Here is a 27,995-nt window from a genome sequence, read left to right as displayed (position 1 = left end):
CCAATAATTGAAAGATCTTTTTGCCAAACAGATGATCTGGATATGCACAAAAAAATTGCAGAAAATCAATGATTTTAGTGAAACAATTGGAGGTCATAGCTCAACTGTATACAGTAAAGTAAGACTTTATACGCTAAACACTCTAACAGTATGTACTATCAGCTATTTACACTTGCCAACTTGAAACCACCAATTCCACAAATTCAAACTTACGATTAAAGAAAACAAAAAATTGCATTACAAATGGACGAGGTTGTACAGAGTAGTCCGTTAACACCGTCCCGGAAACAAATGCCAGAAAAATGTTTGTATACACTGCTCTGCATATGGCGACGAGTTTCTGACATATCAAAGAAAACCATCCGATGTGGGTGCATAAAACGAGCGTCATGATGATCAATCATCCAATCAATCAACAGCCTTTGCACACTTGGGCACCTGTCGCCCAGCATAAGAATGCCATCAGGTAAAGTGTGAGAATCGCTTTATTGTTCATGTTTCTATTTATTATCATGAATCATGAGGGCCTTGTATCAGCACAGTAATACGCTTAGAACTGTCTGTGCGCATGGTATCTCCTTTAGATCCAATCTGGGATAAAAGTCATTTTGAAGATACCTTAAAACTCTTAGCTAACCCGAGTATTCAGAGAAAAACCATGCAGAGTGTGCAGGCTGATAAAACTGAGAGAGAATCAGCTATTTTTAAGGAAAAAGCCACCCTACCTCATTTGGTATATCAAGGGAAAACCATCGCAGTAGAACTCCAAGGTGAACTACAGCAGGAATTAGCTTGAAAAGTAACGGTGTTGTAACCTGCAGAAATGCTTTGGAGTTGGCACAAATTAATTTCTATAAAATATAACAGTCAATTCTAATTGATGTAGAAAACACCCCTACCCCACCCCCACCAAAAAAAGAAAATAGATTGGCCCATGTAACATTATAATTTCTCTTCACCAATTATTAGTTCAGGTTGCATGAGGCTCATCAGTGCTATATTGAGGCTAGCTGATAATATCTGGACCAGGCACATTCAAAGATAATAACCAGTAGTAACTTGATGATATGGGGGGGAAGATCCAAGATGGAGACTTCCAGAATGGACTAAGAAATAAAACATGCTAAGAAATCTGGGGTACTTTTGCAGACCATTCATATGCAGAAAATGGGATGTTTAGAGACCCCGGCCTGAACTAGCTTTGGCTGAGCCCTTTTAGATATACAACTTAATGATACTCTCGCATTCTACTTTTGTTCTTTCCTTTCCTTCTATATTTGACCTCAATAAACTTATGTGGGAACCCTTTTGTTTGTTTTGGGCTAAAACCGAGGGAAAATAGACTGTAATCTACAAACATTTTGTCATGCCATGTAGAAACTTCTAATGCCCCTTTTCTGCAAATACATCTGTCTGCAGCTAACTCACCTTGAATTTGGCTACACAATGTACAGCGCACTAATATCAATGCAACTAATATTGGTAAAGATATCTAGGAAGAAGCTTCAATCTTTTATATTTTCAATCCAAATCATCGTTCAAGAATTTCCACTACTAACCCTACCAAAATGGAGTCAAGGAAACCCCTTAATTCAGCTCTTAAGTTCAGCATGCGAAATTGCCACAAGTCTGAAGCATCTTTCAGATGCAGCTGCTCTCTCCTCAAAAAGGCACGAGCATTGAGCATGCAACAGTACCTTTGAATCGGCCAGTTAAATAAAAGGCATTCATTGGATCGGTCCACTTTCCACATCCCGGACCATGCAAACAGACACTTTTATAGAATTACTTTACTCATCAAAGCATAAACCATCCAAAATGAGAGATATATATAGAGGCAGATTAATGCTATGCCCTTCCATTAGCGCATCAAGACTTGTGCTCACAACCAAAGGATGCACAAAGGGAAGTTGTCACCATGTATCTCAAATACTCAAAAAGTACAGTATGTTCAAAGACTGCAATGCCCAGAACCCATTTAACATAAATGCCAACAACCATAACAGACTTACTGAGAATCTGTAGAAGTCACAAAAGCGAGACTAAAGGAACATTTTTATTTTTGTCAAAAATGGAGAGAGCAACACATTTACATACCAGGCTAAGTGCAGTTGTTCCCAGAAGCAGCATATACACTTTACCCTGCAGCAGTGACCAAATTCCATCACTCATCTCAAGGTCATCAGTTCATAACATCAACCTAGATTAAAAATACATAAAGGAGTGGCAACAAGCAAAGCATTACAAGTAATTTTACTTGATAAATTTGGATTGCATGTGTCACAGATTTCCTTTGTCGTGTGAGAAATATATGGGAAAAATATTATTGAATTGTGTATCTAAATAGTTACATTGAGACCCTATTTATAGACACTACATTGGAATCCTTTTCCAACTAGGATTCCTATTCTAAGTAGGAAATACTTATTTCTATTCTAACACTCCCCCTCAAGCTGGTGCATACAAATCATATGTACCTAACTTGTTACAGATGTAATTAATACGAGGACATGTGAGGGACTTGGTGAAGATATCTGCAAGCTGATCATTTGACTTCACAAATTTCGTAACAATATCTCCCGAGAGTATCTTTTCTCTGACAAAGTGACAGTCAATCTCAATGTGCTTAGTCCTTTCATGAAACACTGGATTTGATGCGATATGAAGAGCCGCTTGATTATCACACACAAGTTCCATCTGATCAATTTTGCCAAATTTTAGTTCTCCCAGCAACTGTTTGATCCAAACTAGCTCACAAGTTGTTGTCGCCATTGCTCGATATTCCGATTCTGAACTAGATCGAGCAACCACATTTTGTTTCTTACTCTTCCACGACACCAAATTACCTCTTACTAAAACACAATATCCGGATGTCGAACGTCTGTCAGAGGGTGATCCTGCCCAATCAGCGTCTGTATATCCAATGATATGCTCATGGCCTTGATCCTCAAAGAGTAGTCCTTTACCGGGAGCTGACTTTATATATCGCAGAATACGAACAACTGCTTCCCAATGACTATCACAAGGGGAAGTCATAAACTGACTTACAACACCCACAGGAAAAGAGATGTCAGGTCTAGTCACTGTGAGATAATTCAACTTTCCAACAAGCCGTCTATACCTTTCAGGATTACTAAGTGGCTCCCCCTGTCCTGGAAGGAGTTTAACATTCAGATCCATAGGAGTGTCAATAGGTCTACATCCCATCATTCCTGTCTCCTCAAGAATGTCTAAGGCATACTTGCGTTGAGAAATAACAATACCTGATCTAGACTGAGCAACCTCAATACCTAGAAAATACTTCAATCTGCCAAGGTCTTTAGTCTAGAAGTGCTTAAAGAGATGTTGCTTCAAATCGGTGATACCATCTTGATCATTACCGGTGATAACAATATCATCAACGTAAACAACCAAATAGATACATTGACTTGGTGTAGAATGCCGATAAAACACAAAGTGATCAGCTCCACTACGAGTCATGCCAAACTCCTGAATTACTGTGTTGAACTTCCCAAACCAAGCTCAAGGAGACTATTTCAGACCATAGAGTGACCTACGCAATCGACATACAAGGCTACTAGACTCCCCCTGAGCAACAAAACCAGGTGGTTGCTCCATATAGACTTCTTCCTCAAGATCACCATGCAGAAGAGCATTCTTAATGTCCAACTGATGAAGAGGCCAATGACGAACGGCAGCCATAGATAGAAAAAGACGAAGATATGCTATTTTAGCCACAGGAGCGAGAGTGTCACTATAATCTAGCCCAAATATCTGAGTATACCCTTTGGCAACAAGGCAAGCCTTAAGTCGATCAACCGACCGTCTGGACCAATTTTGACTGCATAAACCCAACGACAACCAACAGTAGATTTACCTGCAGGAAGGGAGACAAGCTCCCAAGTACCACTCTTATGTAAAACAGACATCTCATCAATCATAGCCTGCCTCCATCCAGAATGAGAAAGTGCTTCACCTGTAGAATGAGAAAGTGATTCACCTGTAGTCTTAGGAATGGAAATAGAGGACAAAGACGACACAAATGCATAATGGGGTGATGATAGACGATGATAACTTAAGAAGGTATAATGTGGGTTAGTATTTCGAGTGGATCGTATACCTTTTTGAAGTGCAAGCGGTTGGCTAGGAGGAGGCAAGTCCGCAGTAGGAGCAGGGTCTGGCGCATGACATGAATCATCTGGGACTAGGGTTGGACGTGGATGGTGATGATAAGTTAGTAGTGGTGGCACTACAACTGGAGATGTAGAAGTAATCGTAGATTCCTCAAAGGTTGGCACAGGTAAAGCCTGAGGTATGGGTAAGACCATAGATACATCAGGATGATCAGAAGATGTATAGTAAGGTTGAGACTCAAAAAACGTAACATCAGCGGACATAAGGTATCGATGAAGATCATGTGAATAACAACGATACCCTTTTTGAACTCGAGAGTAACCAAGAAAGACACATTTAAGGGCACGAGGAGCTAATTTATCTTTCCCTGGGGCTAAATTATGAACAAAGCATGTGCTCCCAAAGACACGAGAGGGGATAGGATAGGGATGTGACTGAGGAAACAGTATGGAATGTGGAACCTGATTCTGAATAGAAGAAGACGACATTCTATTAATTAAATAACAAGATGAAAGGACTGCATCACCCAAAAAACGCAGCGGAACATGGGATTCAATGAGGAGAGTGCGAGCAGTCTCAATGAGATGCCTATTCTTTCTTTCTGCTACACCATTTTGCTGAGGAGTGTATGGACAAGATGTTTGGTGAATAATTCCTTGGTGAGACATAAACTCCTGAAACTGGGATGATAGGTATTCTAAGGCATTATCACTACGAAAAGTACGAATAGAAACACCAAACTGATTTTGTATTTCAGCAAAGAAACTTTTGAATATAGAAAATAACTCAGAACGATCTTTCATTAAGAAAATCCAAGTGCATCTCGAATAATCATCAATGAAACTAACAAAATAACGAAATCCTAAGGTGGAACTGACTCTACTAGGACCCCAAATATCAGAATGAACTAATGAAAAAATAGACTCTGAACGACCCTCAGTACTACGTGAAAATGTAGCACGAGTGTGTTTCCCAAGTTGACACGACTCACAATCTAATGTGGATAAACTAGACAAACTAGGCACCATCTTTTGCAGTTTGGATAAACTTGGATGTCCCAAACGTTTGTGAATTAGATCTGGGAATCTGTAACGGAGCATGCTGTTAAGGAATTTGAAGAGGTAAGATAGTAAAGGCCTTGTGATTCATGTCATGTTCCAATCATCTGTCCCGTAGTGCGGTCCTGCATGAGAAAAAAAATCATCAAAAAAGGTTATGCTACAATGTAGGGCTTTCGTCAAACGACTAACCGATGCTAGATTAAAAGGAGAATCAGGGACATAAAGAACAGAGTCTAGGGTGACAGAAGATACGGGTTTGGGTTTTCCAACCCCTTTTGGTTTTGTTTGGATCCCATTGGCTAAAGTAATAGCTGGAAGAGATTGTGAATAAACAATATCAGACAATAGTGATTTATTACCAGAGATATGATCAGAAGCCCCTGAGTCTATGACCCATGATCCAAGAGTGCTAGACTGTGACACATAAGTAAATGAATTACCCGCACCATAAACATCAGGTTGTGCAACCGAAACTACTTGTGGAGACGTTTGTTTATTTGCACGATACCGAAGGAACTCTTTATATTCCTTTAGAACAATAGGATCATAACTGGGTGGTGGACCATGCAAAATATAACATATGTCACGAGTATGTCCAGGTTTATGACAATGACTACACTTGGATCGAGGTTTTCCAAAACGTTGTTTACTTGCGCGATTTCGAAGGAGCTCATTATATTCCTTCAGAACAATAGGATCATAACTGGGTGGTGGACCATGCAAAATATAACATACGTCACGAGTGTGTCCAGGTTTATGACAATGACTACACTTGGATCGAGATTTTCCAAAACGTTCTCTCCTTCGTCGATTCTCCATAGACTGGTATGTATGCTGGAAACTGACAGAAACTGCTACGGTGGTTTGAAAATATTGGAAGCTGCCGAAATCTGCCCACAGTGGCCTGAAAATTCTGATTTTACCGGGAACTTGCTGGAAACTACCCTACAGTGGTCTGCTTTCGCCGGAAACTGCCTGTAAATCACCGGAACCCTAATTCCGGTGATCGGATCTGGAGAAAAACTGACTGGGTTCTGGTCGAAAATACTGGACGACCCTAACAGAAGAAAACTGCTCGAAAACAGATGACCGGAGCAGCACTCACGCGCCAACGCGCGACCAGATCTTGCCGGAAAACTTCCACCTTCGAACGGCGTGTGGAGGCACGTGAGGGGCTGTTTTCCGGTGGATCTATTTGGTGTTCGGTCGCCTGAGCTTCCCGAGCCTCGTGATGGTTTTGTCTTTCGCACAACACCTTCAGAACGAAAGATGACACAAATCAGTCCCAACCGTCGTCGCAGGAATTTGACACAGTGACTTGAAGTTTCTCACCAATGCTCTGATACCATGTGAGAAATATATGGGAAAAATATTATTGAATTGTGTATCTAGATAGTTACATTGAGACCCTATTTATAGACACTACATTGGAATCCTTTTCCAACTAGGATTCCTATTCTTATTCCTATTCCTATTCCTATTCCTATTCTAAGTAGGAAATATATTCTAACAGTAAGTAATTTTGTTTATGTAAAAGAGGAAACCCCATATACAAGTCATATACAAGATACTGTTCTCTAGTAAGAACAACCAATCTCTGTACAAATAGGGACTTCATAAGTGCAAAAGGAAATTTGAAACCAGTGACTACCCTTCAAATATGTAAAATCATCTGTAATCCCAATCTCCTAAACAAAAGTTCCTCCTTAATGCTACTTAAAATAACACAACATCATATTAGCATACAAAGTAAAGTAATTTTTTTCACGACGACATCATATTAGCATACAAACTAATAGAAAAAAAATTTTACTTCTGCGGAGCAGAGCACTTTAACTAAACCACTACCTCAATGAGATGAACATTTGAAGCGCGACTGAGAAGAACAAATGCAAACTCCCCTATTTGAGCCAGAGACATACCAACCTGGACATACCATTCAGACAAAGAACTTGTAATGCAAAACCAGAGGAACAAATACAGAGTTCAACAACTGTTATATATAGGACATTAAACATTTTTTTAGGTAGACATAAACAGTTCTGAATACTTCAGTTGGAAACCCTACACATCCAAACCCTCCTGCCCAGGGGCCACTGTGGTATTCTCCACTTATTCTCCTTGATGACACGGTCAACCCAAACAGTTTGGACTACTTACAAGAAGTGCAGCTTTGTTGGTATAACCAAAACCCTTGACCACTGCAGCAACCACAATAGTTTTTATGATAACAACCAATATAACAGCTGCCAGTAGAATATCGATATGATTCCAGAGAAAATGAACATGGATAAGCATTCCAATGCTGGATAGGAAAAGAGCAGCAAGGAAGTTCCGGATCGGTTCAACCTGCAACAAATGAAAATACCACTAAGAGGCAAGACCCATGACATGTGGATATGACACAACAATCTAACCAAAAACTAAGAACTAGTTAAGACTTGAGAACACAAATTTCAGCACGTCTAAACTTTTTCTGAAACTGTTGCAGCAATTATTCACTCAGATCACAAGGGCAATGAATGCTGAGGATTCAGGGCTCAACAAAAAAGATGATGAATCACCCACCCTTCTTCCACTTATCCCATCAAAACTAGGATGTTCTCAAAGCTGGAAGATTATTTTCTCACGCCATCTTAAATCTCAATCCAATTGAAAAAAGAAGTCCCGGGAATGAAAAATCATGATGGAACAATTGAGTAGAGGTGGAGAAAAGATTTTGATAGCAAAGGTCCTCGAATCCTTGGGAATTTAATTTTTTTATAATTTTTTGAAACTGGTAACTTGTGTGTATTTCTATAAATGAACAAAACAGTACATGGATTGTACTGAAACCATATATACAATTTGACTCTCAGAAACTGAAGCTATTCTGACAATCTAAATTGAATCTAGCACATCAAGCAGTTTCTCCTGAGTAGGACTGTTGACACCAAAAACAAAAGAGCAAAATACAGTTCAATTTGATCTTTTGAATAGAGTTGTTCATATTCTCGAAACATCTGGAATTCCTGTGTTTCCAGATTGTCCACCAAATACTAGCCGGGACAATTCTCCATCTTCTATCCTTTGCCTCCAATCCTGCTTTCTCCCAACTCACTAAAGTTTCAGAGATCTTGACTGGCATTATCCAAGTGATGCCTCTGAGATTAATGAACATCCTCCATAGTTGCTCTGTTAGCTTGCAATCAAGAAAAAGATGGCTCACCGTCCCTGTTGTTTCACCACATAAAAAACATCTGTTACAAAGAGTAATCTCTCTTTTCATCAGGTTTTCTTCCTAAGTTAGTACAGTTTCTCTTGTTAGAAGCCAAACAAAACAAGCTACTTTATATGCTATCTTTGACTCTGAGATCTTGCCTGGCATTATCCAAGTGATGCCTCTGAGATTAATGAACATCCTCCATAGTTGTTCTGTTAGCTTGCAATCAAGAAAAAGATGGCTCACTGTCCCTGTTGTTTCACCACATAAAAAACATCTGTGACAGAGTAATGTCTCTTTTCATCAGGTTTTCTTCCTAAGTTAGTACAGTTTCTCTTGTTAGAAGCCAAACAAAGCAAGCTACTTTATATGGTATCTTTAACTTCCAGATGTACTTCCATGGCCAATTTTCAATTTGTTGGTTGGTCTGATTCAAAACTTAATAGGCTGCATTCACCTTGTATGCACCACTGCTGTGACCATTCCATCAAAAGTTGTCTCCCTTTCCCGTAAACCTCCAAAACTTCCCAGAATGTTGTAGAATTCCCTATTCCCAATCATTGAGCATCCTTCTAAATGTAAGATCCCATCCTTGGTCTGACCACAGTTCTGCAATGGTCTTTTGTTGATGCTGCACTAGGTTGAAAATATCAGAAAATCTCTCCTGGAAATTATCTGTCCAAACCAAACATCCTTTCAAACTATTTTGTCACCATCAACTACTTGATGAAGGAATTGTTCTTCAATTCAGACCATAAGACCCTAATGGATCTCGATATACCGACCCCATAAGGAGTATTGACCTCCTTCCGTTTGTCCATTTCCTCATAATTTGCTTTGATGGCTCTCCCCCATAACAGGTGATCTTCTTGACTGTATCATCTCTGTTAGAATAGAAATAAGTATTTCCTACTTAGAATAGGAATAGGAATAGGAATAAGAATAGGAATCCTAGTTGGAAAAGGATTCCAATGTAGTGTCTATAAATAGGGTCTCAATGTAATTATTTAGATACACAATTCAATATTATTTTTCCCATATATTTCTCACAATCTCCAAAGCCATTTCATATTTAATGCCTTGCTCCGGAACTTCAGATCCCTAATTCCCAGTCCCCCCTTCTTTTTGCTCATTGTTTAAACCTACCATTTTACCAAATGAAAGCCTTCATCATCCTTGTTTCTCCTTGCCAAAGGAAAGATCTTATGGTGTCTAGTCTTTTAATAACTCTAGTTGGACATGAAAACAAAGACATCATATATGTAGGGAGGGCATCCAACCCAGCGTTTAGAAGTACAAGTCTTCCTCCCAAATACAAATACTGACGACTTCCACCAAGTTAGTTTCTTCTCACATTTTATTTTTTTTGATAACTGAGAAATCCGTCTGTGACCCACCCTTTGGACCAATCACAGCCTTCTAAACTCAGTAGATAATGGGCCCGCCCCTCTACCCTTCTCCACTTAAATACCGGGCTTCGCTTTGCATGGTGTGGGGCTTGAACCTGCGACCTAAGCCACAAATCCTCCACCTTTTGCCACTTGAGCTAGGCCTTGGGGTTTTTGACCCTAAGCCACAAATTTCCTTGGATTTTGACCCTTCGGGGTGGCCCAGTGGTTTGGGCTTGGGACTTCCATGTTGGAGGTCTCAAGTTCGAAACCCCTTGCCAGCGAAAGCAAGGAGTTTGCCTTCTGGGTCGAGCTCGTCGCACCAGGCTTGCCTAGTGCGGGTTACCTCTCCTATGTGGTTTGCGAGCTATTGCATGCGGGGATTTTACCCTGTGCGCACCCAAAGGGTAGCGGCTGCGGGTTTCCCTTGTCATAAAAAAAAATTCCTTGGATTTTGACTTTTCCCCTAAAAGGCATACCAAGGTAGACAGTGGGCAAGAAAAAATTGAAGTGTTCCATGTTTGTGGATTATTGATGGGAAATAGGGAGCTCTTCCTCCAATTGATGTGAAGTCCAAAAACACTATCAAACAGAATCAGAATCACCTCAGAAACTTAAGTTGCTCCTCATTGGCATCACAGAAAATTAAAGTGTCATTTGCATATTGTAAATGAGTAATCTCCGACTATTATCACTCCTAGCCATATCAAAGCCATTTATCCTACCGTAGTTCTTCGGTTTTTTGGTTGTCACTCTATTTCTTAGTTGTCTTCCCATATTATTAAGACCTTCTACAGCCAAAATTAACAAGGGACACAATGGATCAATATGTTGTAGCCCTATTTGAGCCTTAAAGAAACCAGCAGGAGAACCATTTATAAGATTAGAAAAACACATAGGTGATGTGCATCGTTTGATTCAATTAATCTATTTGTGTCCAAAGCACATCCTCCCCAATATATGTAGGGACAATGGAGGGCATCTTATACAGAGTTTATGAGTACAAGTCTTCCTCCCAAAGACAAAAACTGAAACTTCAACCTAGTTAGTTTCTTTTCACATTTCTCAATAATACAATTCCAAAATTTCTATGGGTTTTATCTTTGCCCCTCAGGGCATACCATGGTAGATAGTGGACGGGGACCCAACTACTCCACCCAAGATTGAAGCGTTCCATGTTTCTGGCTTCATTGATAAGAAATGGGGAGTTCTTCCTCCAATTGATATTAAGGACAGAAACACATTCAAATAGAACCAGAATCACACTCAGAAACTTAAGTTGCTCCTCATTGGCAGAAAATAAAAGTGTCATTTGCATATTGTAAATGAGTTATCTCCCGGCAGTTGTTGTCACTCCTAGCCATATCAAAGCCATTAATTCAATTATAGTTCTAAGTCTTTTTTTGTTGCCACTCCTAACCATAGTTCTTAGTTTGTCTTCCCATATTGTTAAGACCTTCCATAGCCAAAATTAAGAAAGAGGGAGACAATGATCACCTTCTTGAAGCCCTCTTTGAGCCTTAAAGAAACCAAAAAGAGAACCATTTATAAGAATAGAATAACACATAGTTGATGTGCATTGGTTGATTCAATTAATTCATTTGTGTCCAAAGCCCATCCTCCCTAATATGTAAAATAAGCCCCCCCACCCCCATCCCACCCCACCTAACATTATCATATGCCTTTTAAATGTCAAGCTTGCATAAAACTTTTTTTGAGAAGGTGATCTTGAGTAAAATACTAGGCTCGTTTTGTTTGATTCTTGAGTCAACTGCTTCATTAGCCACTTATACAACATCCATAATATTCCTCCCCTTAATAAAGGCAAATTGTTGAGTCCCACCAATTTTCACATCACCCTTTTTAGTCTTTCAATCAGCACCTTTGAAAATAACTTGTAAGCACTACCTATCAAGTTGATATGTTTGAAGTCTCCTCTTTTAAGTAAGGTAACTTTGTATTAAAACCAGTACTTAGGTCTAGATCTTTAGGTGCAATTCCTTCTCTCTGAGGGGTATCCAGAGATATTAAAGCCCTGACATACAACCCAAGCTCCTTCCATCAAACGACTGACTGCACTGATTTCATCCCAGACTATTCTTCTTTCAATGTCACAATTAGGAGTCTAGACACACGTAATATGGCTTGAGAAATCCTGCAGTTGTGCTACAAAATTGCACAGGATAGTGAGCTCCAATTTGCAGAGCCTGCCCTTTCCATACTCCACTATCCCATAATTGGAAAATTCTCCCTCTTGTGCCACTATCCTTTGAAGTAGCATACTCACCCATCTACCTCCCCAAATTTGTTTAACCAAATCCTTCATGTCCCCCTCTAGTTTTGTTTCTTGGAAACAGATGATGTATGCATTCCAATCCAGAACCAAACTTTTCACTAGTCTTCTTTTATCCCTCCCATTCAGCCCCCTTACATTCAATGATATTAACTTAAAATTCATGGATCAATTGCCATCAAACTCCTCCCCAGCTTTTATGGCCATTGCTCTTGAATTTCACATCAAAGGTTACTAGGCCTTTCTGTTCCTAAGCACCTTTGAACCTAGATTTCGTAAAATCGGTGTCCTGCTCCGTGTTTCTTGCTTGTCTGCTACTGTCTATTTGCATCAAAAGCTCTGAGACCTCCTCTTCATGACCTTAAAAATTCACCCCAGGCATTTTGCTCAACTTGATTAAATATTGGTGTACCAAACTGTTACATCCATTTCTTTGTCAAGAGAAGAGGCTTCTTTTTGTATGAGAAGGGGTTCCACAGCTTCAACCTCCCAGTATTCACCTTCTGAAATTGAGTACACTCTACCAGTTGGAGCATGCAGTTCGAGAGGCATGCGCCTCTCATATCAGACACCAAGCAGATTTCCTTGCACCAGGATGCAATCCAAAGCGTAGCACAAAACACCTTTTAAACCACTGGCCACATGAACATTGCTTCTATGTCTGGAAAAAGTGAGAGCATAAAAAGTGATGCTCATCAAAGTTCGAGCCCAAGCTCTTCAAATTCAGAACACGAGGACCATGAGGTGGCCCAAACAGTACAATAGTTTCGGACAACTGGTGTTTGTAACTAAAATGCCTTTAGATAAGGAAGAGGATTCTGAAATTCAATTTTAAAGATTTTAAATTTCACAGTAAAGTTTTTCAACTTTTAGGTTTGAACCAATCAAGATGTCGACAAATTTTAGTTGATAAAGAACTACCAAGGTGATCATGAATTCTGAACTCTTTAAATCCATTGGAAATTTTAATAATTTGATACAGCTAATTGTCAATTGAGGATCTTAAACCTTGAGTAGCCTATGTCCTTCAGCTTCATGCCAACTTATTCTGTTTCATGACAAAAAGCAGCCAGTAAATCAATCAACTGTGTCTCCAATCCCAAACTAGTAAGATCAGTTATATAATTATCTATATCTAGCTCTCTATTCATTGTACGCTTTATACCAAAGGATTGAATTCTAAGGCAAATTAGGAATTCTTTAGGAACTACAGATTCTCTAAATAACCCACTTCTCTTTTCTTTTCTTTTTTTGATAAGGTAATTAACACTTCTCTTTACACAGATGTACATTCCCTATGCAGGCTGAAAAGGACCCCTGGCAAACAATGGAAGATTTAAGACCAAAGGCAGTGGGAGTATGTGAAGTACATAAGGTTGTACCTGTTCAAGAGTATGCTGAGCCACATCAGTAGTTGATATCATCACTCCAGCAACAAAAGAACCCAGTTCGAGACTTAAACCCAGCTTATCACTACACTGACAAGATGCAACAACTCATTTTATTCAGCCATGTGTGCTTACTACTACCATATGCTTGAGAAGTGATTAATTGAAAAGCTATCAGGATGAATCGTTGAAGGAAAAAGGGAAGTCAGAGTGATAGGAAAGGAAGACAAACCCCAGCAACAAGCAAGCAGAAAGCCACAGATGCAAGTTGGTACAGTTCATTAGTCTGCATATTGTTCCAGTAAATCAGAGATTCGAAGTCACCCAAGGAAACAAAAGAGACAGTAATCATGCATTATTCAAGCAGAGGTAAAGTCACCTGTGATGATAGGCCTATCATCAGTCTAAGAAACCAAGGTACGCAAGTGCGGCATAACATCGACAAAATGGTCAAGAACATCAACAAAACCACCAATCTGTAATCCAAAGGACATAGCAAATTAAGGGAATGATGTACCTCTAAGACATTCAATAAATTTAATAGCGTCGGAAAGTCAAAAAGAAAACCAGGAAAAAAATTTGCCGGTAGAGAGGGATTATCAAAAACAGAATTCAAATTGTATTTACAACAAAATGAAATGTGCCCCAGAATATTTAGTTTTTCTCTCTTTTATATCAGATATACATCTTAGGCCCCCATAAAAATATGCTTATGGTGAAAATAACATCATGGCGTAGCATGACAAGTTAGTTCGGAACATCAAATGAAAGCTACATCAGCAATATCAGGTCCAAACTAAGATGAAATGACTCAGCCAGATGACTTCTATTTGATCGCACAAGTCCATCTGATGCAGGACAATAGTTAACCCAAACTTGTCTACATTCATGCTTAGTGTTGAGAATACAATTAACTAATAAAAGTGTGCTCTCTCTAACAGCTTAAGCTTTTAAATGAGATGGTCACACACTTCAATGTAGAATCAGTGCAGGCAGAGGTCCTGGGATCGAATCTCCTCGCAACCCATATCAAAAAGAATTTTCACATGCTTGGCCCATGAAAAAAGTATCAGGCTCACACGTTAGGGGCGTGTTGAGAATACAATTAACTAATAAAAGTGTGCTCTCTCTAATAGCTTAAGCTTTTATGAGATGGTCACACACTTCAGCACTTAGAACATTAGAAATTAAGATAAGGTAACAAGAATAACTTGAGAATTCTTTTACTTGGCACCAGAATCTGATATGGATGATGAATCATTAGCACCCTGGAAGATTATGTTAGAGCATATATGGCATAGCATAATGGTGTTTCGCGTTCCAAATTAGAACTTTCCAAACACTGTTGCTTACAATTTTGCCATGGAAGCCATTCCTTGAAAAACACCAGAAGTACCACCAAGAATAGGAAGCAGTGTAAATAGCAAACCTACTGTACAATCCTGTCAGCGAGAAACATCTCAAAAGTTCAGTAGGAAGTACTGTAAATGAAAAAGAACAGGCAAATAATAAGCATTGAAAATAGTTAGCATAACTAATAACCCATCCGTGAAAAAAAAATATGCGGCATAGTATCTTTTAATGATAGCAATATCATCAAAACAAAAAGATGGGTAGCTAAGACACACCTGCAGAATAAGGATTCCAACCGTTACTTGCCCATAGAGGGTGTTAACACTATTTCTTTCCATCAAAAATTTCAATACCTGTGATTCAGAAAGATACAATATCCTTCAGTAAGTTAATAGAATTTACTAGCTACTGCACAATGTGTCTAATTCAATACTTTTGCGAGCAGCGCTGAACGAGTGGATTAAAGATTAAAGATTCAAGATAGGTTCCTTCACAATACAGAATCTGCTTATATGAAATGCCCATTCATTCCTTTCTCACTTTCCCGTTATATCTATAATTATCAATTTAAGACGAAAAATGTGTCTGGAGAAAGAAACCTACAGAGGATTGAAATAGCCTGAAATCCCAGAGAATATCCAAGAATTAATGTTTCTCTTGTAAAAGGGAATTCCGAAACAATGTTTGAAATTACATCTTTAGCAACAAGTTAAGCACAAAACTAGATGCAGAGGAAATGTAAGATTTTATAACCATTTCTTGTGATCTAAAATTTAAGTAAATTGGGCCCATTCCACAATTTCTGTAATATAATTGTCTCTAAGATTATTCATTCAGAATGCATTTCTCTAAAATTCGATCACTTCCAGTAAATGGTAAGCTTTTGCCATCTTTTCTTGCGATTGTGCCAGAATTTAAGTGAATTTCATTCCACAATTTTCTGTAATGCACTTGTATTGAAAATTATTCACTCAAAACATATTTCACTTTGAAATTATATCACTTCCAGTTCCAGTCTGCCAGCACTACCAAGCTCCTAGCATTTTGTAAAAACAACTATATTTGGAGGTAGATGGTTGAAGTAGATTGAGACATATGAAACCCAATATAGAAAATGATTTGTGCATTCTTAACCAGATGGGAATTGGAGGTAGATGGTTGAAGTGGATTGAGACATGCATTAAAACTGTCAGGTTCTCTGTGCTTGTTAATGGAGAACCTGTGGGTTTGTTTGAATTAGAGAGGGGAGTGAGACAGGGTGACCCTCTATCCCCCTTCCTTTTCATTATGGCAATGGAGGGTTTTGATTGTCTGATGAGGATTGCAGCACAAAACACATGGATTCAGGGCTTCAAAGTGGGATATAGAGGGGGGGAAGTAACAAAAATTAATCATATGTTTTATGCAGACGACACCATCATCTTTTGTGAACCTGTAGCAGAACAGATCAGATATATTAGGATGATACTGGTACTGTTTGAGGCAGTCTCTGGGTTGAAGGTCAATTGGGGAAAAAGTAGTCTCTTTCCTGAAAATGAAGTCCCGCAGATTCAATCATTAGCAGGAATACTGTGATGTAATGTGGAGACACTGCCTACTATGTCAAATGGAATTGTTTAGTATCCTTACTTTTTTGGTGTAAGCAGTTGTGTATAGTAGATACGGACCAGATTGTAGATTTGACAGGAAGCTAGTAACTGACACTTTTTGGTGGTGCCCAGCATGCCCTTAATGCTGAAGAATACAATCTTACCAGTTTAAAAAAAAAGTGATATGTCCCTACTTCTCCCTAAATTATAAAATAGTATTTTTTTGTATTACTGGTTAACTAATCCATTTCTCTCGTAAAATACACCTTACATGAACTTGAGTTATTTGGCAGTAATATCTGTGTTTCTCACCCCTTGTGAGAAAGATGCTATAGGAGTCCATGAAAAAATACGTGGTGGTCCACTAAATTCAATTGGAAAATAAAAGTCAAAATCCTCAAGGACTTGCCACTGCTGTCGAAGACATTGATAAGAAGACACCAACAAAAACACCCTCAGATGCTTTCCCACCGCATAACTGCAAATGAACAACCATGGTCAAGACGAAGTAACATCATTGCAAGAAATTTAAAAAGCTTTTCAGGGATGCAGATTACTAAAGCTGAGCTAGTCATAACAATAGCTCCAAAATAGGTGAAACCAAAATTGCATACCGAGGCTGTTATTCCACACAAACACATGAAAAGAATTATCTGGAGAGACCCTCCTAATACTGCAACAGCTCGAACGATCCGAAGCTGCAATTACAAAGTTAAATTGCACTTCCTCTTTCAATTTATAAGATATAACGACAAAATGTCTCCACTTCAAGAAGCAAAATCCAACCTTTGCTGTGGAAAACTCTAAGCCCAGTGCGAAGAGAAGAAAGATAACACCAAATTGAGCAACTGTTTCAACCTGAAAATTTTACCACAGGAAATAAGAAAAACATAAATTTAAGAAGACTGAAAACATACTAAAATACAACACCAAACCATTAGCACCACAATATTATATGACCGTCCAAAGACAGATAGATGATATAAAATTACCGTAAGAATTATACTATGCTTTATCATAGCCATAAAGCAATGATACCCAAGGAACACCTTTAAACCACTGGTGATAATCATAGGAAGCAGAAAAGTGTACAACTTCTACACATCTCAATACGCTCAAATGGACATAATGTCTCATTAACACTTAATAGAACAAACCAGAACAGCATGCAAACATGTACAAGCAAATAAATTCATGAGAGATGTTTTTGTAACAGCACATGAAAATGTCTCTTAGTTACTTAATGGCGGAATGGCCTAGGAGACCCTCATTTGGGATTGTCATCCCGGTCCTTGTACTCCACAGGGTTTCATTCAGACCCCTAAACCTGTTCAAAACAGGTATTTTAAAAACCTCTGACCATTGACGGAGCATGTGGCAACTTATCGACTGAGTTGGATAATATACGTGATTCTCACACGTATTAGGTGCATGATATGAAAAATTATACCAAAAATGACTAAAAGAAAAAACTAAAAAGAAAATGACAAAAAAAGTTTAAAAAATTCATCTTCTCCCTCGCCCCTCCCCCTGTCTCTTAGTCAACGCCGCCGCCAAGGTATTTTAAAAACTTTTCATTCAGACCCCTATAAGGACATGAATCAGATGGGTTCTCAGATCAGATTTTTACCGTGGTAGCTTATCTGGAAAGTACAGATTCCATACGAAGTTGCTATTTTCACTTGGTTGATTGTGAAAGAAGCTATTTTAACTCAGGAGAATCTACAGAAGCATACATATGTGCTCCCGATGTTATTTATGTGAGAGCATAATGTAGAGACAATCTATGTTGCTTGGACTCTTCGAAACTGTTGATGGGTACGTGTTGGATCCTCCAAAAGTAGTGCATTTTTGGCGGATCTGACTCGGGTGCGGCAACAATTTTGGAGAGTCCAAGCAACTAAGGAGACAATTAACTATTTGTTTCTTCATTGTAAAGTGGTTAGACAGCTTCCATATCTATTTACCAGCTTCAGAGGCATAAGGTGGACGATGCCGGGAAGAACAGGGGAGGCACTAACTGGCTGGAATTTTGAGGGTGGTGGTAGCACTAAGAAAGACGGATGGAGAATTGTCCCAGCAGTAATATGGTGGACCATTTGGAAAGAGAAACTCTAGGTATTTTGAAGGCAATAGTCATTCTCTGCAAAAGTTAAAAATGAATTGCATCATAAGTTTTTGTTATTGGTGCAGCTCAGAGTATATAGATTACCCAATTTTATAGTAGACATCCTAGGATCCTTGTAAGATAAGATAGGATTTAGTGTTAGTGTATTGTTTTTACTCTTTTGGGTGTAGATTCAATGATGTAATTTTGACTTCCAGCACTTTGTACTGATGATTTATATACAGTCTGTTACCTTGTCAAAGAAAAAAAAAGCATTGTCACATCACTGAAAAAGGCTTCAACAAGATTCATTCATAGACAAATATACACTTCATTGTTTCCGTTATAAAACTCCATCGAATAATAAATTTGAATTTTTCTATTACGCTCGAGCATTGCTGTAGAGGCACGGTTGGTGGATCTGAATTTTATCGGAGTTCCGGCGAGAACTCCGGCAGCTATTTGCGGATTTCTGCGTAATTTTGGTGCCGAATTCTGATTGTCATTTATTTCAAAACAAATTTCATGGATAAACTCAACCAGCTATGGTGGATCTGAATTTTATTGGGGTTAAGTGGTTGAAGAATGGTGGCAGATGGAAAGTATGGGTATTTGAGTTTGTGCAGGTTGATGAAGGGAGGAGAGATGATGGAGGCAGGTTAAAGTCTAAATTTTAGAAAAAATAATGACGTAAAATATTTTTTCCTGGATAACATACTGACATAATTGGTGCACGCATTGTAAAAGGTGTTTAAAATATTTTTTGAATAAGTTCAGGGCTCAGGATCACAATCCAGATCAAGCACAAGGATCTCCCAAGCCATTCCGCCTTACTTAATTGAAGATAACTTGAGATTAAATTGATTGATTATTCAAACGATTGATTTACTTATTTGAAAAAGACATGAAATCAACATGCCTGCACCATTTCACTGATAATGTTAAGACCACCAGGTCCAATAATTGAGCCTGCCAGCAAATATCCAGTGATAACCTGCAAGACATTAGTAGCATATGCTACAAAGTAAGATTGATAAAAGAAGTCAAATAAACATAAATCCACAAGCCAAACAGGTCAGATGCAGAAGACAGTGAAAGAAGCTATTGCAGTTATCAATCAGAAACAAGCAAAGGAGTAATTATCAGACCGGTTGTCCAGCGCAAGCGGAGGCAATGCCACCACAAGTTGCAGAAACAATGACAACAACTAGATCAGATATCAATCTGCCCATGGAGTTAAATTAAATCAGATTGATTAACACCCTAATAATTTTTTCTTTCTATTACACAGTTTTTAAGTTGTGTAATAACCAGGATGTGGGAAAGAGGGAGTAAGCTAACCTTAAATCTAGCTGCAGCACTGGAAACTTTGACTTCGGATTAGACATGATAAAGACATTATCCTGATGGGGGCAGGGGGAGGCACCAGTTAGTGACTTGTGTCCTCAGTAATCCATAATCATCTTACTGTGGAGCACAAAGGTACTCTTCTCCAAAAGAACTTCCATAGGTGCAAGAATACCTTTCGATCTATCAAAGTAGGTGTATCTTCTGCTCCATTGTCATTATCCAGGTTGAAAACAGTGTGCAACTGGAATGACCTAGTAAAAGACACAAAAAAGTAACACTAGCATTTAAGCCTTTTCATTTTCTGATAACAACCTTCAAGGAAGTAGCATAGCATATAATGAATCTAAAGATAGCATGGCATACTTTTCCTCATTTGTCTCGTTCTTCTTGAACTTGACCCTACCAACCCTAGCAACGGTTTCCAGAACTGCCTGAGAAATGAAGTGCTTCAGAAATGCATATTCCACTGTACTTGGAAATAGGTCATAGTCAAAAAATCAAACTGAAAAAAGCATAATAAGATTTCTCTTATATTGCCTTTCTAAATTGCAAGTTACACAGTGAGATAAGCTAACAAGACTAACAAACTAAGATACTATGCAATGTTCAAAACACTGTTTTTCACAATAACTCAAAAGGACATACTACGACTACTTTGGAGAATTATTTTCTTAATTAATTAGTCATATTACTTAAGCAACTCATATTGAAATCCTTCCTGAATTAAAAATGACTAATGTGTGATCAGAATATGACAAAACTCACTAAGGGACAGAAATTAAGGAGCCAGTACGTCGGAAAGTCCTAAGGACAACCCATTGACATTTTAAGTTGTTGCCGCCTCTTATGTGGCTGATGAATAACTACTGACTCTCCTTATTTAATCGATTTCATACCAAAGTGATATTATCTTTACAAAGGAGTTCTGAAACAATCTATTGGACCTCCCAAGGTCCAACTAGACAAGTAGGTATGTCCACTTTCCATGAGAAATGTAATGGCGCCTGTGTCAGGAGCATTGGTGATGAAACTTCTAACGACAAGCGACAGCAAACTAATTGGTGTTTCTAGAAAAATATTGATGATCGTTTCATCCTGTCAAGACCTCCTGATGTGATCAAATAAATGATTTGACTGTTCGATTGAGCGCGAATGCTGAGATAACAAGTTCACCATAACTTGGACAATGGCGAAAAAGTTTTATAGTGAAAACAATGATCTAAACAGTAAGTTATTTCTATTTACAGCTAACAACTATGATGTCAAGCACGAAAGGGAGAAAGAAGACAGAAAATTAATTTGCATTCATGAATAAATACATCTAAGATGGTTCCTTGAATAGAATTTTAGGCTACATGAGATAAAGGCAAGTTCCCTAATTATTAAACAATCATTAGATCTATTTTAAAAAAAACAAAAAGAAAAAGAAAAAAAAAACGAATATGTAAAATGAATCTTGGCATACTTTAACATCAAAAGAATCTAGCAAATGAATATATATTACTCCTTAGAGAAGATAACAATATGTTACAGATCAACAATCAGACCTACAAACTCTAATATATCCAGCTACCTGTAGGAGTAAATAACCTAAAGATTATAGCAATTAATTTCAAGATAAAGCCTGATTTGTTGAGAAGTTCAAATCAATATCATTTACTAGCACATGGCATCCAATTATTCTTACTAACTCCTTGAGACAATAACTTAAAGGAATATTGCACACCTCTTGCTCTGCGACACTATTGTTGAAGCTCCCGTGATCAATTGCTGAAACAAAAGTAATAGTATGAGATAGACGGGCAGGAACAGGAAGAGTGAAAGACACATGTGTGAATTATTAAAGACAAATTAATCAATCAACTATCTCAATCTCAAAGAAGTTGAATTGAGTTAAGTCGTATTACCAAATAATTTCCCTTTCAAAGCAAATTAAGGGTTCTTAATAAGCTAGAGATAGCCTAGTGGAAGGACACCTCACCTCCATCTTTGCGGTTTGGGCTTCAAGTTATAAACTGGAAAAAGTTGTAATGGACCATGTTGACTCCCGATGTTTAGGGTATGGGGTTTATCATATCAGGAGAAAGAAAAAGAGCAAGTTGGGGTTCTAAAGCTATTATGACCATTTCATAAAATCAAAAGAATATATTAAGCACCAAACATAAAAAGTAAATACCTCACGCTCTAAAAGCAATCTCTGAGAACAATCAATCAAATCTAGAAACACAATTACATTGACACATTACATATACATACATTTATATGTACTAGTTTCTCGACACGTGCGTTGCACGTTTATACCGTGTCATATTGTACACAATTTTGTAAGATAATATGAATATTATTCAAACAAAACTTATGATAAATAATTATACATAAAAGAATAAATTTCAATGTAATGATGAATTATGTATATAATATAATAAATCGCATCTCACTTGATTTCTTAGCATACTCCCTGACATCCGTTTCAATTGCTTTCTAGAATTAAAACTCTAGAGAACTTGTTTCCTACAAAGCTTAGGACAGATAAAATCTCCTAATTCCCATGAGCGCTAGATTTTTTTCTTACTCCATCTCCTAACAATTTTTTCCAATGGAGAATATAAATAGTTTTGATAAAGCTAAACACATAATAAATGATCTCACCCATTATGATCCTAGTGGGACTTCTTTAACAAATGTTATGTAATGGATATAGAAGTAATCTGGCAAAATCATGAACATAGAAGCAACGAACAAGACCGTTGCATTTTACAATACACAAAATTGTCAAAAATACAAACTTATCAAGCCTGAAGTCAAAAGATATGAGAATGATAATATACACCTAATCTTCTTCCACTATCAACTGAAGAAAGAGCAAAATTATACAAATTATGGGGAAATGCTCTTATCATGAAGCTTAAGGCTGTACTGTTTGGAGTAAATTTTGGAAACGGGATTACTCAAGTAATCATTGAACCGCACTCTCTGATTTCAGTTAAGAGAGAAAGAAAGGAATTTGAATGTGGAAGATAATTTTGCTTAAATATGGCAGATGGCATAACAGGCTGGTTGTAATTTGCAACATTGCTTTAGGGAAGGAATGCATCAGCTGATCAACTTGCTAGCATGGGGAAGAAGCTGAAGATCAGTACCATCTTAAATGATGCTATTTCCTTACCTTCAGAAATTATAGGATCAATGAAGAAGGATAAGAATTCATGGTCCGGACTTCCATTTTAAACCCAAATAAAGTGATGTTATAGTTTATAATTACAGTTGGTTTTCCTTTTTGTTTCAGTTTTACTATGTATAAGTAGATCATTTGTAATATTTCCAATAACTTCTACTCAAGTTGTTATGGAACAACTCCCTGCAGTTTCCCTATCTATTTATTAACACCCAATCTAAGTTTTAGTCATGATTGGTGATTTTCATCTTTACAACTCCAAGAAAGACATACTACGCATAAGAGTAGGCAGATGCTAGTACTAAAGCTAACGAAAAGTCGAGACTGCAACTTATCTATGGTTATGGAATTACAATATTTCTTACATTCATATATCACGTTCTCTTTTGAAGGGGAAAAGGTCAATGTTCTCATTGATTTTTCTGAGGCTGAATATGATATATTCGGGATATTGTGGAGAATTTTGATCAAGTTGAACCACATGAATTGCTTGTTTGGTCTAACATTTCATATATTAACCTTTAGGGCACGTTTGTTTGGGAAACAAGTTATCATGGGATTAGTAATTTAGGGATTAGTTGTGAGCCTAAGGGTGCCATGTTCTGCAGGCTAATGAGAGAAATGTTTTCGGACTCCCTTATTGCAGACATCATGCTTCGATGTCCTTGACTTATTAACCTTCGCTAATAAATGATGTAATTCCTTATATTGATTGGTTAACTATAAGCATTTCTTTGTAAGTAGTCCTGTTTTTTTTTGTTGGTTTTTCTATGTAACTAACACTTTTGGAGGTGGCCAGCATAGCCCTTAATGCTGAAGAATACAATGTTACCAGATTCAAAAAAAAAACTATAAGCATTTTTTAGCAAAATATGTGATAAAGGACTTATTCCTTTGAGGCAACAAACTAAATGCACGTCCGACATTTGTTATGGTTGGCTGACAATTTCAAACAATATTCTTTTAGTCTCAGATTGCTAGTACCAATTGGCAGGGGTTCTATCATTATTGAAATAGTTGCGTTGATGACAACAGTTGGATGATATGCATTCTACTGAAATCTAAGTCCACAATCTAGCATAATTTAAGTTTTTGACGTAAAACATAATGAACATGATGGAAGTTATCAGAACTGCTGAAACTTAAAAAGAATAGGTAACGTCTTCACCCGACAATACTACTTCAGTCGACACTGATACAAGGATGCACAGAAGATTATCCGGAGAAGAAGAAGTCTATATGATATTTGTAGGGATATGCATAAACATAGTGGATAGTATGTGAACCAAAATGAATACAAGGATGTGGAGCAGTGCTATCCCACGCAAATTTCATGGGATAAAGGTAACATTGGCCTGAAAAATCTGTGCATAAAGCAAAATCGAAAAAACAGTGTAGCAGAAGGCTTGATTAGCATAGGTAGTGTTAAAATAAGTTATGAAGTATTTGACAAGGTAAAAAATGACTTAAAATAATTCAGAAACCAAAAGTTGGTCTCCCCCTACTTTTTATTTTTTGACTTTTGACTTTTTATTTTTGACTTAAAAACTACTTTTTTTAAGCCAATCCAAACGGGCTCTAAATCAACCAAACATAGAATGCAGCTTCCATAAAAAATCCAACTTTTGCAGTAAACGAATAGGTATTCCATGATACACCTCCAACTTCTGCAGTAAACAAATAGGTATTCCATGATACACCTCCAACTTCTGCAGTAAACGAATAGGTATTACATGATACACCTTCACAGACCAACACACTTACCTATGACTTATTTTAAGTTATTTTTTATATTTGCCAAACACTTCCAAAAATAAAAAACTGACTTAAAAGTAGGTTTGACCAACTTTTAAGCCAATCCAAACACCCTCTTATAGAGAAGAAGTTGCGTCTGTTTGAACTTGGAAGTGACAACTCTTGGCGTAGGAGTTTGAAGTGTAGTGAAGGAGTGTGTATTGCGACAGCGTGTTTAGTTAGGTTTTTTTATTCAGTTAGGGGTATTTATGTAATTTAACTTTTAATTTAGGGAGTTCATGCTTTAAGGTAATATAGAAAATATAGATATAGATGATGTATTGTGTTGTATTGTATGTGTATGTATATATGTGTATAAAAGGGCCTTTACAAGCACCAAAATTGTCACTCAAGTAAGTAATTCTATTAAAACTGTTACTTAAAAGAATTCCCTTAACACAATTAATAGTTAAAGTTGTAAAACTGACAAACTTATTGAATTTCGCCACTTAACATGCAATTTAAGCCCCACGTTGCATACTTTAATCAATTAAATTTCAAAATTATACTCAAAGTTAGGATAATGTCATTTTTTCCCTTTTTACCCCAGCTCTGACCCTATCTCGGGATCATCAGGTGTACCTGTGGTACACTTTACCGTTGTACCTACTTACTTAAAATATGTTCTCACTTACCCTTCACATGATGTTAACTTATAATATACTGAATGTTCCAAGTATTCTTCAAAACATTCGAGTAATTTAATTTTTTTTCTCTTTTTTAACACCATCACATACTTATTTACAAAACCAGTACATCCACTAACATGTATTTTCATTCTTTTTTGTTGATAAGGTAATAATACCAAAAAGTAAATAACCTACAAAATAATTCGTTCTCTACAAAAGATACTCAACATCAATATGAATAAGAATCTTGTGGGTACACCAAAAACATAAGATGTGTCCTAATCTGTGCAACCTCATCTTCCAATTCTCTTAAGATCCTTTCCCTCCAAAGTACCAACTTAAGCTAATGGGACTACATCTCACAACCTACAGCATTCACAACCATGTATCACCCCTCCAATGTCTCGGACACAACCCATTTTACGACAAACCATGTGTTTCCACAGATCCTTGACACACCCGTAATCCTAAATACCCTATGTTTCCACTTAGCATCCAAACCATTTAAGGTAATGTAGTTGTTTTACTTTTAGGCTTTAACTTATACTAATTTACAATTGTCTAGTTGAATTAGATTTGAATGAGATTCATAACAAGGCATGTGTGCATAATGCATTAGGCCTCATTTGTTTTCATCAAGATTATTTGAATGATTAAGATGTTGTCTCTCGAACACTGAATAATTAAGATTGTGGTGGTAATAGTTATTGTTAGTGGGCCAGTCATGATGATGGTGATAGTTGTGACGATGGAGGTGGTTGGTGTTGTGGTGACTATCATAATGGAGGCAATTGATAGTGGTGTTGATGATTGTAATGATGAAGTTGGTTGATGTTAATAGTTGGCAGTGTTGATGGTGATGGTTGAAGAATGTGTGGTGGTTGATGATGTGTTTATGATGGTGACGGTGCTAGTTATGATGATGAGGTTGTTGGTAGTAGAGATTTAGCCACAGTGGTGGTAGTGGTTGATAGTAGTGGTGGGGTAGGGGTGGTGGAGGTGGCGGTGGCAGTGGCGATGGACGAAACATGTATCTCAGTAGTTGGTGGCAGGGCTAGTTGTGATGGCGGAGTTTGTTGGTAGTAGGAATTGACCATAGTGGTGATAGTGGTTAATAGTGGTGGTGGAGGTGGCAGCGTCTATAAAGACGTTGGTGTTGGTGGTAGCAACAGAGATGGGGATGGTGTTGGTGGTTGTGATGGCAGAGGTGGTTAGTGGTAGTGGCGGCTAGTGATTGTGGATACGAGAGCCACTACAAAGAAAGTTACGAACTACATACCTCGTTGGCATATCTTGTTCGAGATGTTCCTTCGACATCATGGCTTCTCGACCAAGAAGAGGAACTAAGAAAGTTGCAATTGGATATACTATGCCAGTAATTTGCATACGCGTATTCGACATCACAGGTCCTTCCTTTGAAAAAGGATCCCGAGTACCAGATGCATCCTTTTGAATATTATCCACCCAAGAATATTGATGTTGAATATTATCCACTCAAGAATACCATTAAGACTATGTTCTAGATCTTAATGATTATTCAGACCCATTAAGTGCTCAAATCTTAATGAAAACAATTCAGACAATTCAAACCTCCATTAAGTGCAAACAAATGAAGCGTTAGTTTACTTTCAGATACTCTATATGAAATAGGTATATCTGTTAATTTCCCATCGTGGATACATATGTATCCTTAAGATACTGAAATGACTACCGTTATTGGTATCAAACCAATAACATCCGTATAAGCTAAGTCTTCTAATCAATAATAGGGCAAACTCTCACCCTTCCCTATTCCAAGATCACTAGCGTATCCACTTACCCTGATCAACCCATCCCAGTGTTTGTACTACTAATATATCGCATCTTTCCACTTACCCTCCACATTGTTCCATGGGCAGGCTAGTGTTACCACTTACATCCGCACCAATTCAAACTTCCGTTAACGTGGAATAATTCTTTTCTTTTAACCCCACTACACCCTACCCCATCCCAGGATTACCGGTATATCGCATGACTGAAACTTCTAATATTCCCAGTGTTTCGACTTACCTCCACATAATTGGAATGTCCAGGTGATATAACTCAGCAAATACAAAAACAGAAAAAGGGAAACTAATTCAAAACCTAGAAGGAAATAATAGATGTGACTAACCACCGGGCTGCTCTTCAGTCTCATTGAACTCCTTTTCCAAAGCTCGATCAATCATGTTCGCAAAACTACCTTCCTCAGATCTAGCAAGGGAAGAGGAATTAAATTCAGCTGCATTAACAACGACGGCATTTTCTGAATCTCCAGATATCGGATCAGCAGAAGAGAAGAGGACGAAAAAACACAAGGAGAGAACGAGGAGAAAGCAGAGCCCTCGCATTGGCATTGCGGAGTTAGAGAGAGAAAATGCGGTTAGGGTTTTAGATAGAGGAATATGGGTGCCAGAGTGCACCCTGTTGGAAGTTATCGAACCGACATTGAGATCCTTTACGTTTACGTTTTGCGCAAACACTGGGGGAGAGAGAGAGCGGGGGGAAGCCGGC

At 37.9% G+C, this 27,995-nt stretch overlaps 1 protein-coding gene across 1 annotated transcript; it reads right to left on the bottom strand.

The window, feature by feature from the left end:
* Nucleotides 1-43: 43 nt before the first annotated feature.
* On the bottom strand, nt 44-27,995 carry LOC125867216 (K(+) efflux antiporter 6-like). The gene is made up of 20 exons (XM_049547639.1): nt 27,616-27,995; nt 21,592-21,635; nt 20,229-20,296; nt 20,038-20,116; nt 19,857-19,918; nt 19,664-19,739; nt 19,435-19,509; nt 17,195-17,266; nt 17,023-17,106; nt 16,818-16,886; nt 15,095-15,172; nt 14,820-14,908; nt 13,846-13,942; nt 13,699-13,752; nt 13,461-13,556; nt 7,356-7,544; nt 7,044-7,121; nt 2,098-2,142; nt 726-815; nt 44-591 (listed from the first exon to the last, which is right to left on the bottom strand). Exons 1-20 carry the CDS (start codon nt 27,836-27,838, stop codon nt 511-513), a joined length of 1,749 nt encoding a protein of 582 aa, XP_049403596.1. The 5' UTR covers nt 27,839-27,995; the 3' UTR covers nt 44-510.

The sequence above is a fragment of the Solanum stenotomum genome, chromosome 6, assembly GCF_019186545.1.
Source record: "Solanum stenotomum isolate F172 chromosome 6, ASM1918654v1, whole genome shotgun sequence".
In the NCBI taxonomy this organism is placed as follows: domain Eukaryota; kingdom Viridiplantae; phylum Streptophyta; class Magnoliopsida; order Solanales; family Solanaceae; genus Solanum; species Solanum stenotomum.
Note: the sequence above shows the minus strand (reverse complement) of the source record. Positions and strands in the feature narration are given on the sequence as shown.